Genomic DNA, 16,332 nt, shown 5'->3' with positions numbered 1-16,332 from the left:
AAATCTCCACTATACTGGGATATTCATTTTTCTTGTAGTTCTGTCGAATTTTGCTTTTTGTATCTTAGGTACATGTAATATGCAGGCATGTTTAGAATTCTTAAGTCCTGGGGTGTTTGGTGGCTCAGTCGGTTAAGCACCTACCTTCAGCTCAGGTCATGATCCTGGAGTCCTGGGATCGAGCCCCACATCCAGCTCCCTGATCAGCATGGAGCCTGCTTTTCCCTCTGCCTCCCCCTGCTCCTTCTCTCTCTCAAATAAATAAAATCTTAAAAAAAAAAAAAAGGAATTCTGAAGTCCTCGTGAACTTATTATTATTTAGTAACCTTCATTTATTCTTAGTCTGATGTTACCAGCTTTCTACTGATATATTAGTCTGACATGTTTTTCCATCCTTTTACATTTTTCTATGTTCTTGGTTTTAAGAATGTCTCAAAAATAGCAGATGGTTGGATTTTGTTTCCTTGTCTATTTTACATTCTTTTTTTTAAAACTGGAGTCTTTATTCAATTTACATTTACTGTAGTTACTGAAATATTTGCATTTATTTTTTACCATATTATTTGTGATTTCTATTTGTTTCACTATTGCTTTCTTTTTTCTATTTCCATATGATGCTTTTTTTGTAATTTTGTTCTATTTTCTCTATTAACTTAGAAATTAGAACTCTCTTAGTAGTTATTTGAGATACTTTAACTTGAGTACTTAAAAGAATAAAGCTTAATCCATATTTTTACCCTCTTCCCAAACAATACAAGAACTTTGGAAAACTTCAACTCCAATCATCACTCCACCCTTCCCACTTCCAAATTATGATTTTATTCTCCTGGATATTAGTTCTATCTTGACTTACTTTATTAACCACACAAATTATGTATTATTACTTTGTTCCTTTTTATTTTTAACCACTTATTTACCAATTTCTTTGCTCATTGTTCCTTCTTTTATCAGGGAGTATTTTCTATTGGTGGTAAACTCCAGATTTTTTTTGTCTGAAAATGTCTTGAATCAGATAGCCAGATTCAAATCCTGGCTCTACCTTTCCTTAGTCATGTGACCCTAGATAAGTACCTTAACCTCTGAGATCTCTGGTTTACTAATTTGTAAAACTGAGTTTCATCCTTTGCTGGGACAGACAAGGCTGGGAAGGAAGATGCAATAAGCAGCTCCTGAGATGAATTCTCTGAAAGGGTGCCAAGATCAAAACACAACAAAACAAACACTATAATCACTTCCCTGAGTGTCTGATACTCTCGTAGGGAAGACAAAATTAACACACATTGAAAAAGAATTAATAATACTCCCGTGTACTTGAGGGTTAAGTGTATGGTTCTTTCAAGTCAGCACTTCCAAGCCCAATGAAATGGTTGGCTCCTAGGAGCTTATGAAGGAGCCTTCACAGAAGACAGTGCTTACCTGGATGTCAATAGCTTATCAGCTGCTCAATAATCTAGTCTGGACAGGAAAATACAATGTGAACACTTTAGAGTTTCTAAAAGAAAAAGAGTAAAAAAAAAAGTAAGGCTTTCAAAAGAGTAGCAAATTAAGTATTCATTAAACACCTGGCATATACAAGGCCAAACACTATAAAATATTAAAGACAATAATGCTTCTGCCTTCAATGAACTTGTAAGAGTTGGGAAGATAGACTTATGCAATGAAAATCAGTTAACAAAGAAGTACGGAAGACGGGGCGCCTGGGTGGCTCAGTTGGTTAAGCGACTGCCTTCGGCTCAGGTCATGATCTTGGAGTCCCGGGATCGAGTCCCGCATCGGGCTCCCTGCTCGGCGGGGAGTCTGCTTCTCCCTCTGCCCCTCCCCCCTCTCATGTGCTCTCTCTCTCTCTCATTCTCTCTCTCAAATAAATAAATAAAATCTTTAAAAAAAAAGAAGTACGGAAGAAAAAAAGACAACTACAGAGTACAATACTACTATATAGGAAGGTCCTAACTTGATACAAATAATGTATGTGATAGGGTTCAATATAGGTTGCGTATTGCTTTCTAGATTCCTCTTGTGTTGAGATCTGCAGATTGAACATGATTAAAAATCAATTGTAAGTATACTTTTTTTCTCTAAGGAATTCCAGAGACAATGAGTATGATAGATTTGTGCAGAACAGTTAAAATAACCGTTATTCTAAATTATGCTACCGTTCTTTTGTACATTGATTAAATCTAAAATAACTTTCAAGTATGCTGAGCCTTAAATTTGTAAGGTAGCTAATTTTTTAGTGCATGGCTATTAGTTTATATGTACTAGGTACTTTCTCAGACATTATCACATTTCATGTTCCCTAAATGCTAAGATGTTGGTTGTATATATTTCTATCCTACAGAGAAGTAAATACATATTTAAACCACTTGATCCAAGTTTTTCTTTTTTAAAGATTTTATTTATTTGACAGAGAGAGACACAGCGAGAGCAGGAACACAAACGGGGGAGTGGGAGAGGGAGAAGCAGGCCTCCTGTCAAGCAGGGAGCCTGATGCGGGGCTCGATCCCAGGACCCTGGGATCATGACCTGAGCCGAAGGCAGACGTTTAACGAATGAGCCACCCAGGCGCCCCTTGATCCAAGTTTTTCATTTGTAGAGTAATACACATTGTTCTAAAAACTATCTCATTATATTTTTAATTAATGGAAACGAATTCATTTCATTTATAACAGAATAATTTTTTGACCTACTAAAACTAAACAGTAAATCAAAATCTGTATATAACAGCTTCTAAATATCCACATCATGTTCCTTTTTTTTTTGAGAGCCCGCACATGTGTGAGGGTGGGGAAGGGCAGAGGAGGAGAGAGAAAGAACCTTAAGCGGGCTCCACAACCCATCATGTTTCTATTCTAATGCTAGGATGGACCTGTATGTATTTATGATTTTATGGTTGATATACAATTATAGTAACAGGCAATTTTGGGTTCCCAGAGACCAAACAAAGAAAAATACATTTTTGGAATATGTAATACAGACCATTCCTCTATTCAAAAGTATACTGGGGGAGAAAAGAACAAATAGATGATAAGGGTCATTAACAGCTGGGAATAGATTCAAGATAATATTTAAATAATCAAGGAAATTGAGTTAGTATCTCACAAATTGTTGCGATTTACATGAGTCTTGTACTGGCAAGCTTGAACTTTCAAACGTTTGATCTTGATATAACCCAGCCTTGTGTCTATTATTCATTTATACTCCCAAACTGCCTGATACTATATTCAACCTTTCATATATCAGCAGATGACTATTAACTCCAATCTATGGCTGCCAGTAATAGACCTGATTCTGCCAAGGTGAGAGTTTTCACGGGAGCATGTGGGTAGAGATACAATTTCCCACACTGCCCTGCTCACACTCCCAATGTTGGCCTTGTTGCCACCGCCAACCCTGCCCCCTCTTGGCAAAGCAAAGGACTTTGAGGAGTCCTAGGACTGAAGGCCTAGGGTTTGCTTTTCTCTTCCAAATTGACATCTCTTGAGGAGCACAACCAGTCCCCTGATAATCCTCATCTGGGGAAAAGACTTGGTTAGGGAAGAGTGGGATGGAAAGAAGCAAGAGTAAGTGAATAGCAGTGGCTTCCCCATTCAGCTCTAGCTGTGGGTTCAAGGGGGAATGACCCTTTCTGTCTCTCCTAGAGCTTTAGCCACATTCCCATGTGAGGTAGCAGAGCTTTGGCCTGGGTACATTGAAAAAAAAAAAAAAAAGGTACCACCTGGTGACACCTTGGAGTACTTCACTATCTTGATTGTATGGCTTTTGTGTGTGTCGGTTCTAAGAACTATCTTGCCAATATATTACCTTAAAAATTTTTACAAATAGGGATGCCTGGGTGGCTCAGTTGGTTAAGTGTCTGCCTTCAGCTCAGGTCATGATTCCAGGGTCCTGGGATTGAGTGCCACATCCGGCTCCTTGCTCAGCGGGGAGCCTGCTTCTCCCTCTGCCGGCTGCTCCTCCTGCTTGTGCACTTGCTCTAGCAAATAAATAAATCAAAATCTTAAAATTTTTTTTTTTTTTTTTCAAATAGTAGTTTGGAGACTGTGCTTAAGAGATCAATTGTCCAACTTTGGGCCAAAAGGCTCGCCTAAGGCAAGAGATGCCTGAGTCAACTTTGTTTCGGGGTCACTAAAGGCTACCCTAGGGTCCCCTGGGATGGGGTGGTCTGGGTCAACAGGAAGCAGTAATGGCAGGAGCAATTATGAAGGTTTTTATGGTTTTCAGCACTCTAGGAATGAATACCTCTTATGTTTCGCCTTAAGACTTTTTGACATTTTTCCTTCAAACACATTTGCAAAAGCTTTATGTAACAAACTAGGAGACAGTCAATATCTAATAATGCTAAAGACAAAATTATTCCACAGCTTTGATCAAGGGGCCAGGCCCAAGAATATGTTCTGAGGATGCATTCTTTGTTTTTTTTTTTTAAGATTTTTTATTTATTTATTTGACAGAGAGAGACACAGTGAGAGAAGGAACACAAGCAGGGGGAGTGGGAGAGGGAGAAGCAGGCTTCCCGCCAAGCAGGGAGCCCCCATGCGGGGCTCGATCCCAGGACCCTGGGATCATGACCTGAGCTGAAGGCAGACGCTTAACGAATGAGCCACCCAGGCGCCCCTGCATTCTCTTTGAATTTAAAATACGTGCACAATGGGGCTCCTGGGTGGCTCAGTCGGTTAAGCGGCTGCCTTCGGTTTAGGTCATGATCCAGGAATCCCGAGATCAAGCCCCACATCTGGCTCCCTGCTCAGCAGGGAGTCTACTTCTCCCTCTGACCCTCCCCCCTCTTGTTCTCTCTCTCTCTCACTCAAATAAATGAATAAAATCTTTAAAAAAAAAAATACATGCACAAAAACCCCTGGTACAATAACAGATGAGGGCATTTAATAGTATTCGGTATTCTAGTAATCTTGCACGAAAAGTAACCAGGCCCAGTGACACACACTGGAAAGTGGCAGGGCTGGTATACGATGCAAAGTAGAGTTAGCTCTTAACCACTGCACTAAAATAAAATGTCTGATTAACTGTTGACATTTACTGGAAGTTTAGAGCTTTACAAATATTCTCTCCTTTAATCCTTGCAACAGTGTCAGGACCTATCCACATTAACATTCTCATCTTACAATGAGAAAAAATGCACAGAGAAATTATGTAACATTCTGTAAAGAAGTGGTCATGAGAGACTTGAACCTAGGGAATCAGATGGGCCCTACACCTAGATCCTATGCCTAAAGGCAACAGAAAAAAAAAATGCTAAAATAATCCCCAAGTGAAAAATGGTGATAAAAAGCTAGTAGATACTGCCGGCCTATGCATATGCGCATGCACACACACTTTCAGGATATAAAAAAGAGCCAGTAAAGGGTGTCTGTTCACTTAGATCACATTTCAGTAATTAGGACACAACTGTCTTGATTTAGGCTGCTCAGAATACCATATAGACTGGGTGGCTATAAACAACTGAAATTTAGTTCTGACAGTTCTGGAGGCTGGAAATCCCAGAGCAGGGTGCAGGCATGGCTGAGATCTGGTGGGAGAACTCTTCTGGGCTGTAGCCTGCCCTTTTCTCCTGCTATCTTCCCTCACAAGGCAGACAGCGAGAGAGCTCAATGGGGGTCTCTTTTATAAGGGCACTAATCCCATTCAGGAGGGCTCCACCCTTATGACTTAATCACCCTAAGGCCCCACCTCCTAAAACCTGAGAGGTTAGGATTTTTAACATATAAATTGGTTGGGGGGAGGCACACAGTCAGTCCACAACACATACTTCCATGCCATTGTTTGCTGGTAAAATCCTATTTAAAATTATAGTGACCCCCCCTCCAGGGCGCCTGGGTGGCTCAGTTGGTTAAGGGACTGCCTTCGGCTCAGGTCATGATCCTGGAGTCCCGGGATCGAGTCCCGCATCGGGCTCCCTGCTTGGCGGGGAGTCTGCTTCTCCCTCTGACCCTCCTCCCTCTCATGCTCTCTGTCTCTCATTCTCTCTCTCTCTCAAATAAATAAATAAAATCTTTAAAAAAATAAAAATAAAAATAAAAATAAAATTATAGTGACCCCCCCCAAAGCTGGTCGATCCTATGAACTCCCAATTTCAAAATGATCAATTGTCATAAACTCTTCAACGTCCTGAGCCTTTAGCTAAAGGCTTTATGCGTTGTTTCTCCTTCCAAAAATAACTAAAAACGTAGCCCTTTCAAGCTGTCCTATTTACTCTCACCTCGTCATTTTCGCAGGAAAGTGATCGACAGCCTTCGACAAGGACGTCTGCTCCGAGGCCTTAAGAACCCCGCGGAAGACGGGCGCTGTGGCCTTGCAGAGTTGGGGTGGGGGCAGAAGACCCAGAGGCGGCGGGAAGGAGGAGGGGGCGTCCCGGGAGCTCGGCCTCCGGGCGAATCCCGGGCCTGGCTCCGTTTCCGTACCTGCTGAGGGGTGAGATGAGGAGGCAAGGGGGAGAGAAAGCGAGGAGGAGAAATAAAGAGAAGGGCGAGAGGCTCGGGAGGCGCGGCAACCGCGGTACCTCAGACCTCGGAGGCCCGGGGGAGGCGCCCTTGGCGCCGCCGCCGCGGACTCCTCTGCTCCGGGCGGGCAGGTCTTCCCAGGCGGCGGGGCAGGAAGGGTAGAGTCCCGGCGGGCTCGGGCCGTTCCCCCGACGTCGCCAGCCAACAGCCTGGGACTAGGCCGGGTCACGCCTCAGCCCCCAGCCGCCTTGGTGGGCCCGAGGGAGGGGTCGCGGCGGCGCCGCCACTCGGGGTCCGGTGCTTATTGTTCCGGGAAGCCGCGGGGAGGATCGCGCCGGCCGACCCGCCCCCGCCTGGGGTCGCCCGGCAGCTGCGGGAGCGCCAACTGGCGGCGGACGCGCGGGCCGTGCGTGTCCCTTTAAGGGGCCGGGCCTGTGAGGCGGAGGGGCTGGCGGGGTGCGCGTCGCTCCCCGTGTGAGTGTGTGAGGGAGAGAGCGGCGGGCGGGCGCCGGAGGGAGGGAGGGAACGAGCGAGCAAGCGACGCGGGCCGCCCCTGCCGCCGCCGCCGCCGCGGTCGGACCAGCGGCCTCCTCCCCTCCCCTCCCCTCCCGCGCGTCGCCCTGCCGCGGGGAGGGGGCTCGCGTCGCCGCCTTCAGCCGCTCCCGATGAAGCAGCTGCCGCCGCAGCCGCCTCCGAAGATGGGGGATTTCTACGACCCCGAGCACCCGACCCCTGAGTAAGTATCTGCTCCGCCAGAGCCCCGAGGGCGGCGCGTCCTGACGGGCGGCGGCGCGGGCCGGCGCGAGGAGTAACGGGCCCGCGGTGGACTCGCGCGGGCGGCGTGGGGAGCAGGCCCGCGCCGCCGCCGCCTCCGCCGCCTCGCCCGGGCCGCGGCGGGTCGGCGGTTGGGCCCGGCGTTGGCGCGGCTGCTCGCGTCGCAGCGGCGGTTGGGCCGGGCCGGTGGGGGAGGGGCGGCCGCGGACACGGCCTCTGCCGCCGCCGCGTCCGCACCGACCCGGCCGCTCGAGGCTCGGTGGTCTCTTCCGGCTCCCCGCGGTTCGCTCAGGCCGCGCCGCAGGCGAAGGGGCTGAGGCGGAGGAGCTGCCGGTGTCGGGAGTCAGCGAGAGGGCACCGGCGAGGGTAGGCCGCGAATCCCCGGGCTCGGGTGGAAGCCCGGCCCGTCACCCGGCCTGTCGCCCGGCCTCCCGGCGACCGCGGCTCGGACCGGAAGGGCCTAGCGTGCCTCTCCCGGCCCGGGGCCGCGGAGAGTCCGCTCTGCCCTCTCGGGTTTGATTTTTTTCTCCTGGAACTCGATCTTGGCCTCGTAGTGCTTCCGGCTTCAGATTCTGCACCTTTGGCACTTCGGTTTTGTAATGGTGGCGAGGTTTGTGTGGCCCCGATGTTGAGGTGACACCGGGTTTGTTTTTCCGCCTGAAAATGAAAGCCTTCGGAGGGGCAAACGTTCTCTTCCAGATTGTGGGATTTGCACACTTTCGGACACAACTTCCTTGGTAACAGGACCCTTGTACCCTAAATGGATGACTTTCTGCTTCTCGTAAAGACTTACTTAAAAACCCGGGATCGTTTGAGGATTCTCTAAAGAGACAGCATTCTAGAAAACTGAAATATAGTTTTGCCCGAAAGTATTTTTTCAGCCTTGGACTTTTTTTTTTTTTTTTTTTTTTGATATTTCTGTGGAGGGCTGTATCTGCTACTGTATCTGATACCTCCGAGAGCTTCCACTCCAGAGCCTGGATTCACTTCTTTCCCTACGCCCTCACAAGACTATTGTTTTAACATGCTATCTGAAACTCCATTTGCTGGTGTTGGTTGAAGTATAGATCTACGAATATACGACTCATTTCAAACTTAACCGTTGGTAGGGATTTCAGATGAAACTGTCACGTTATGAGCAGAAGGATTCCAAGAGATTTGCTCTTTTGGCACATTTTACCTTAGCTCTGCTATCGCTTTTTTTTTTTTTTTTTGAACCCTTTGCCAAAGCTTTTCAACTTGGTCCAGTAATGTGTGGATCTTCCTTGATAGTTCTTAGATTCAGTTGCAACACAGGAGGATTATGTTGGGATATTGACGGTTGTTTCTGCACACAAAGAGAAATAATTACACTACCTTTCTAGATAAACCCAACTCTTATTTTTGATAGTAAGTTGTCTCAACATGGCTTTATCCTTTCATGGGTTCTTTGCTTTTAGGTTAACATTACCTTGATTAGATTGTTTTAATTTACTGCACAATCATCAGTCCAGTTACAAAGGTCATGTTGTATAGGCTTTTGGTGTGAGACTTGGAGAACCTCAAACCATTCTGTATCATGATCCAATAAACACTTATTGAACAGTTGTCCTGTACAAAATAACATGCTAGCCCCCTGATTGGACTAAGTGCCTGCTGACCGTTCTTTTTACCAGGTTGTGTGGTGAAGTCCAGAAGCCTTACGGATCACATCCTTACACTTCTTGGGGAAAACCTAATTTTTCGTAATGTGGGAAAATGAACTCAGAAGTGCATCTTTAATGGACCTGAGTAGGGAGGAATCAAGAATGTTTATTTTTTGACACAAGGTCTTGGAGTTATTTGCACTGCTTTTATGTCACCACTGCTTTGCATTTTTAAGTTCCAAGGTGTGTGTGTGCGTGTGCATGTGTGTGTGTATTAACCTGCATGGAGTATAAAAATAATTATAAAATATTTTCTGTTATAATACTATAAGAACTGGAAGGGATCTTAGTACATCATCACCTGTTTTTCAGATGCAAAAACTGAAACCTAGAGAAATGAAGGGACAGGAGACCCTCTGAGGTAGTATGTAGAAGCTAGTTAGTCATTATGCCACTGGAGGGGGGAAAGCAGTACTGTAGGGTTAAAGAACTTGGATTTCAGAGTCAGACATCCCTGGGTTTGAACACTAGTTGAACCTCGGACAAGTGTCTTCATCTCTCTAAGCTTGGGTTTTCCCATCTTCAAAATAGGGATTGTGATGGTAGCAACCTCATAGGGCTTTGGGGAGGATTGGATGAGAATAATGTATGAAAAGCCCTTGGCACAGAGTGTGGCGTGTATAAATGCTTCTCGCTGGGGTTCATCAGGGAATACTTAAGAGGTAGGATTTTAAGTCAAGCTTGGAAAGATTAGGTGGGCTTGAGGGGGTAATGTGCCCGGGGGAAGGAATGACCAAGTGCCCCTTTTAAACTTCGGGTAGTTTGAAATGGTTCTTAGACACATGAAGAAATTGAGGCACGAAACAAATTCAGTTTGATTGAAGTAACTGTTGGAACCTAATGTTCTGTGTTTGTCTTGTACTCACTCTTTAATCAGTCACAGCTGTGAGACCTGGCTTTTTTCCTGTGGCATATAGGATTGTGTTTCAGGTGAAAATGGCTGTAATTGCCTGAGTATCTGTGCATTAGGTGTCGGCTGTTGGGGCCAGGTGTTGAGGACACTGCAAATTAGATCCAGTTAAAGTCTTTAAGGAACTCTTCTAATGAGAGGCAAGTACTTAACAGCCATAGAAATGCTGTTCTTTGAACATATGCATGTCTATTTTGTGCCAAACATAGGCGCACTAGAGGTGAGTGGTGTCCAAAACAAAATTTGCCCTTGTGGGCACCCCTCCTAGTGATGGGTAGTAATGAATAATACAGAATATTCAAAGGTAAGTGCTTTGAAAAATGGAGCAGGGTAAGGGGGAATCCAGAATTTCTGGGAAAGATGTAATATTTTTTTTTTTTAAGATGTGATAATTTAAAATGAGGTAGACTGGGTGTACCTTCTTGAGAATGGTATTTAGGCAAAGACTTAAAAGGGAGGGAGAGCCATGTTAATATCTGGGGTGAAAGCATTCCAAATAGAGGGAATAGTTCCAAGGTGCCAAGGCAGAGGTAGTGAATTCTGCCTGGTATGGCTAAAACGGAATGAACAAAAAAGAGCAATAAATAGTAACTTGGCTCAGGGTGGGATGCAGATTTCACAGTGCTTTGTAGAGTCATTATAAGGACTTTGCCCAGAATTTTCAACAGAGGAGTGACATGGTCTGCTTTCAGCTTCAGAAGGATCACCCCCTTTGCAGGGGAGAACAGAAGAAGCAGGGAGACTTGTAATGAAGTTAGCAATCTGGAAGAGAGCTGCTGGTGACTTGTAAAGGTGGTAACCAGGAGATGGTGAGAAGTGATTGGATTCTGGATATACATTGAAGAATAAACCAATATGATTCATTGATAGATCAGATGTGGCATGTGAGAGAGGAGCCAAGGATGATTCCAAGGTTTTTCGTCTGAGTGGTTAGAAAGATGGAGTTGCCATCAACCATGGTAGTAGGTATGACTGTGACAAGAGCAAGTTTGGGAAATAGATTAGGAGTTCAGTTTTAGACATGGTTAAGTTTGAGATGCCTGTTAGACATTCGGGTTGAATTGATAACCAATTCAGTCTCCTGGAGTTCAGGGGAAAGGTCTGGACTAGAGATATATTTTGTGGTCATCAGCTTAGTAGTAGAACCACAACACTGGAAGACATTACCAAGGGAGCCTGTGAAGAAAGAGACAAGGACTCGGGAGTGGTCCCTTTAAATTGCAATATTAAGAGGCTTTTATTATAGTGTGCAGTGTAGGGGTCTTAAGATGGATGGCATCCTTAAACTTAGGGGGGAAAATTACCTCTTCACTAACCTCTAACTAGAAGTTAGCATTTCTTTTAATTGCCAGTATAAAGCGCAAACTACAGTACTACCAACAGTACTTGTGATTTTACTACTAGTACAAGTCATATTTTTTATGATATGCTGTGGTTGTAGGGATCTCAAAATGTTTATCATTACATCAAAACATTGATGTAAGGTAATGTAAACATTACATTATGTACATTATTACATCTCTACATTATAGTAGAGAAGAGCTCTACCACTACATTAAGAAGCATGTGTATTACTGTGTCACACATTTGGGGTTTTTGTTCTCAACATAATTGGTCTTATTTGTAATCCTTGCATTTTATTTTATGCATTTAAAAATATTAAGCTGAGAAGAAATCCACAGGCTTCATTAGACTACCAAAATTTTTTTGTCCAAAGCACACAAAAAAAGTTAAACTCTGGGCTTTGGAGCTAGGTTTTAGAATCTCACCTCTTTTTTTACTTAATAGCTTTATGAAACTGAGCAGGTTTCATAATTACTCTGTGCTTTGGTGTCATTATTTATAAAGTGGGGATCATAATAGTATTTTCTGCAAAGGGTTTTATGAGGATTTAAGAATTAGGACAGTGTTAGCTCTTTTATTATAAGTATTGGATAGAAAGATGCAGCTAGAAAGAAGAGTACAGGGCATCATGATAAGAAAAGCCTGATGAATTTGGCCAAAATAAAGTTTATTAACTGGGAAAAAATATTTCTATATGTTCTAATAAAATATAAAGCAGTGAGATTAGTCAAGGTCTTACAGAATTCTCATAATTCACCTTAGTTATGGTGGGAATGGAGAAGCCAACTAAAAGAAAATACTGCTGGGAGGGTTTCCTGGTGAGACAGCCTGATGAACTATCCTAGTACTTACGAGAAAGTATACCTCTCCAGTATTCATGTTCCTCTTTGCTCTTTTCTAGATTTCAGGCTGACCATTCTTAAACTGACACATTATGTCTTTAGAAAGGTATCAAGCAACTGTTGATACAGTTGTGTTTTACTAAGAAATATTCACAAACTGCCAAGACATACTTTATACCCGTCAGTCCATCATACTTTCCTAGTTTCCTCAGTGGAACTTTGATATTCCCCAGTTTTTTCTGCCACTTTTCACTATACTGACTGATTTAATCTGTTCCTCTTTTGAAAAATTGAAATGTATTATAATTTACTCTTTAACAGATACAATTTTTCTTGACTTGATAATTGGTGGTGTTCCGTGAGTATTGTCAGTTTTTAGAATAGTCATATGCTGGATGGCAAAGAATGACTAGCCTGGGTTACAGAATCTAAAGTTGACCAGCTTAGTTTCTGTTAATTCTTCCAGAGTACTGTAGAGTACCTTATTTTGTCATGCACTAAGAGCAATTATTATTAAGGCTCTGAGAGACCATTCATATTAGAAATGGGACCATTACATCTGGAGTCACCAAACATCAGGTTTAGAATCCTTCCTTCCTTTGAGAGAGATCCAGGGCATAGGGGTAGGATGGGAGGGGGGCGGGAGCCAGAGCGGGACTGGGGAGACATTTTATTTTGAAAAAATATCAAATTTGCAGAGAAGTTGCAGGAATAGCATAATGAATTTCCACATACTGTTTATCTGCATTAACCAGTAATTGAAATTTTGTCACATTTGGTTTATCTTTCTATATAAAAGAATATACATGTTTTTATTTTTGGCTGAATCAAGTTGCAGACCTCACGATCCTTCACCCCTAGATATTTTGTAGTATTACCTAAGAAAAAACATTCTCTTGGATAACCAGTAACCAGGCAATTTAATATTTATAATGATACTGTTAACTCTTAGACTGTTCATGTTTAAATTTTACCAGTTGTCTCAGTAGTGTCCTCTCTTTTCAGTCTAGGGTTACACATTGCATTTAATTGTGATGTTTCTTAGTCCTCTTTAATCTCTGAAGGTAGAGCTTTAAAATTCAAACTTGGGAGGTACTTTACTGTTGTCTTTGGATTTACCGTGATTGTGATATTTTAAGAACAATAGCAGTGTCTGGTAGTATGTTTTAAATGGTTTCTTTTTTTAATTACCAGAACAATAAATGCTTATTGCAGAAGGGTAAGATAATACAAATATTAATAGAGGAAAAAGTAAAAATCCATCCTTAACATCTCTTCATTGCTCCATCTCTCCAAATCCCACATCCAAGAGGGTAACCACTAACAATTTAGTGTATACCTTTCCAGATCTTTTCCTTTTTTTTTTTAATATGAGCAGAGTCCTACTACATATATCATTCTACCTTTTTTCTACATACTGTATCCTTTGCATATTTACATTCACACATATAAGATGTACTCATTTTTAACAGGCAATATTGAGTTGCTTTATTACAGTGTCTGGTTGTCATGTTAAGCAGTTTAAAAAGGCCTTAGGACATATTGTGCTGTGTGGAAGGTGTCTCCTTGCAAATATGTTTCCCCACTGGGTGAGTATATCTGGTAATTTATGATAGTGTTTCAATGATTTTGTTTAGACTTTGACTTCTATACTTTTTCTTTTTAAAAATATATTGTATATATATTTATTTCTGTTCACCCTATCTGGTGCTGATGGATTAAGTTTGTTTTTTAAAAGATTTATTTTTAAGTAATTTCTACGCCTAATGTGGGGCTTGAACTTATAACCCAGAGATCAAGAGTCACATGCTCCATCGACTGAGCCAGCAGGTGCCCCAGATTAAGTAGTTTTTATTCCTGCCCTACTTTGATTAGTTGCTTGGTTATTTTAAAAAGAAAACTCAAGGCATTTAAGTACAGTTTTTTGAAAATAGTTGGTTTGAAGCTGGCCAATAAGCTGGCCAACTGAAAATTCAATAGGTTTGTTGTTTTTCATAATGGGGTCTATATTTGGAAGTCTACTTTCATGGATTCAAATGAGAGGCAGATTACCTTGTATAATTTTTGGTTATCGTATGCTAGTGAAATGTTGTATTTGAGTCCCTTAGGTTTGGAATTCAAGTATAATGTATTTTAGTTTGATAGTCTTTTTTTTTAAATCAAACTAGTGGTTACTTCAGTGTCTTTTCCAGCTAAGCAAATACATTGGTCATTGAGATGGAAGTTTAAAGTTGGTCTAAATTTTTATAGATGCTTTTTATTTTAGAGTGCTTTTTCTGTCAGATGCTAACATCTCACAAGTGAAAATATCCTTGGGATCGTGTGGGTGTTGATAGGAGTGTGATCATACTGGCAGGCTGCTGGGAGGTCTGTTCACTGGGAGCACCGCTTGTGGGCTTGCAAGAACCTGGAGCAAGTGGTGGTTTCTGACTATAGCTCTTCCTGCTGTCCGCTTCCTGCCATGTGCAGTTAGATCTTCTCTTGGGGGAGGGTTGGTTGTATAGTAATCACCAATATTTGTCTCATGATTAGCTCTTTGTGGAGACCTATGGGCTAACTTGTACTTTGAGTCTTTTGTCTGGTATTTGGCCTCTTAGTGAATAGTTTTCACTGTAGTAGGCAGATGATGCCAAGGTGAAAATTTTTATGAATTTTGTATGACTGTAAAGTAGAGCTACCATTATTTTTCATAAAGTACATAGATGGCTGCAGACCCTTTCTGTGGAAATCCACTTATTCTAATCTGGAGCACACACAGACTTTCTAAAATGACTTGGGTAAAAACATACCTCGGGGCGCTTGGGTGGCTCAGTCAGTTAAGCGTCTGCCTTCGGCTCGGGTCATGATCCCTAGGATCGAGCCCTGCAACGGGCTCCCTGCTCGGCGGGAAGCCTGCTCTCCCTCTCCCACTCCCCCTGCTTGTATTCCTGCTCTCGCTAACTCTTTCTCTGTCAAGTAAATAAATAAAATCTTTTTTTTTAAAGATTTATTTATTTATTTATTTATTTATTCATGAGAGACAGAGAGAGAGAGAGAGAGGCAGAGGGAGAAGCAGGCTCCCAAGGAGCAGGGAGCCCGATGCGGGACTCGATCCCAGGACCTTGAGATCATGACCTGAGCCGAAGGCAGACGCTTAACCATCTGAGCCACCCAGGCGCCTGTAAATAAATAAAATCTTAAAACAAAAACAAAAACATACCTCTTCCATTATTTTATCAATTCTAGACTGGAGTATCTATATCAACTCTAAATCATAAGCTACACATTTTATGATACTGCTTCTGTGCTGAAAATTATCTGTAGTAAAGAGATGAATTTTGTTGAGGTACAGTAAAACATTTTGTTAGAAATAGGTGACAGTGTACTACTGAAGTTTTCCCCAAGATAACCTTAATAGGTATGCTCTTTAGCTTAAGTTTACCATGTCCATTAGAAAATTGTTTATTGTAATTATTCAGGAAACCACTTGCTGCAATCATGAAAAGTATGATGTAGTTTTTCTGGCCGATTATTAGCAGTTTGTATAAGAAAGTAATGTTAATAGCTGAATATTAACACATTGAAATAGTGGTAGTTAAATATAAAACCAGTATTTCCTCAATTATATTGCTTATGTTCATTAGACAGTGAGACTACCAAGAAATACTTGATATCCATCTATCTTTGACTACCCTTCTTATTAGAGAAGATAATTATAGTGTTAGAAGATACAAAATTGGGGCAGGAGTTGGAACCTGGCATTTATTCAGCTGTGTATATGATAGCTGCAAAATTTGTTAGCTATGTGCTTTTTGTGAAATGTACCTGTTGCTTAAGTACTTTTATTTCCATCATTACTGTTTTTCCACATTAATATTTTAAAAGATATATTTGCATGTGTGTTTTTATAATTCTCCAACTTTTAAGCTCCTTTAGGTGGTTACTAATTAATGAAGCATCAAGAAAGGCTAACCATTTCATTGGAGCCTGTCTATATAAGCATTCATCCATTCTGTTGCATCATATAGACTTGTTTGGTTCTGTCTGTTGCTAGGACCTACAGGATTTTGTCCCATGTACTAGCAAATCCAAGGAACATGACAAATACGTTATAGAGACTTACTCTTTTAGATGGAGGAATCCCAGTAACTAGCAGTTGGGTACGTAAGTAGTATGTGCTTAATAAATGTTTGAGTTGACCTGATTCTTCGTAACTGTCATTCTGATTTTCTGATGGAGTGAATAGCAGCATTAATAATTACTGGCATCTGTCCTAAGACATTCTTAAATAACTATTGCATTAGGACAGAGAAAGTCAGAGAATTGAGTGGTATGAGTTTGGC

At 42.3% G+C, this 16,332-nt stretch overlaps 1 protein-coding gene and 1 long non-coding RNA gene across 5 annotated transcripts in view; one reads left to right on the top strand and one right to left on the bottom strand.

Moving 5' to 3' along the window:
* LOC115942360 (uncharacterized) overlaps nt 1–6,891 on the bottom strand; it is a 34,943-nt gene extending 28,052 nt beyond the window's left edge. For 2 of the 4 annotated variants that reach the window (XR_014139620.1, XR_014139629.1), the window contains exons 1-2: nt 6,215–6,891; nt 1,408–1,492 (exon numbers count right to left, since the gene is read on the bottom strand). This is a non-coding gene — a long non-coding RNA (uncharacterized LOC115942360). The remainder of the gene's footprint in view (nt 1–1,407; nt 1,493–6,214) is intronic. The other 2 variants (XR_014139627.1, XR_014139626.1) reach the window with 2 other exon arrangements.
* Nucleotides 6,892–6,935: 44 nt separating this feature from the next.
* SETD2 (SET domain containing 2, histone lysine methyltransferase) overlaps nt 6,936–16,332 on the top strand; it is a 122,801-nt gene continuing 113,404 nt past the window's right edge. The window contains exon 1 of the mRNA XM_081805561.1: nt 6,936–7,192. Coding sequence (XP_081661687.1) covers nt 7,121–7,192 — 72 coding nt within the window. The 5' untranslated portion in view covers nt 6,936–7,120. The remainder of the gene's footprint in view (nt 7,193–16,332) is intronic.

Source organism: Leptonychotes weddellii, chromosome 1, assembly GCF_054177405.1.
Source record: "Leptonychotes weddellii isolate Sample4059 chromosome 1, ASM5417740v2, whole genome shotgun sequence".
Classification (NCBI taxonomy): domain Eukaryota; kingdom Metazoa; phylum Chordata; class Mammalia; order Carnivora; family Phocidae; genus Leptonychotes; species Leptonychotes weddellii.
Note: the sequence above shows the minus strand (reverse complement) of the source record. Positions and strands in the feature narration are given on the sequence as shown.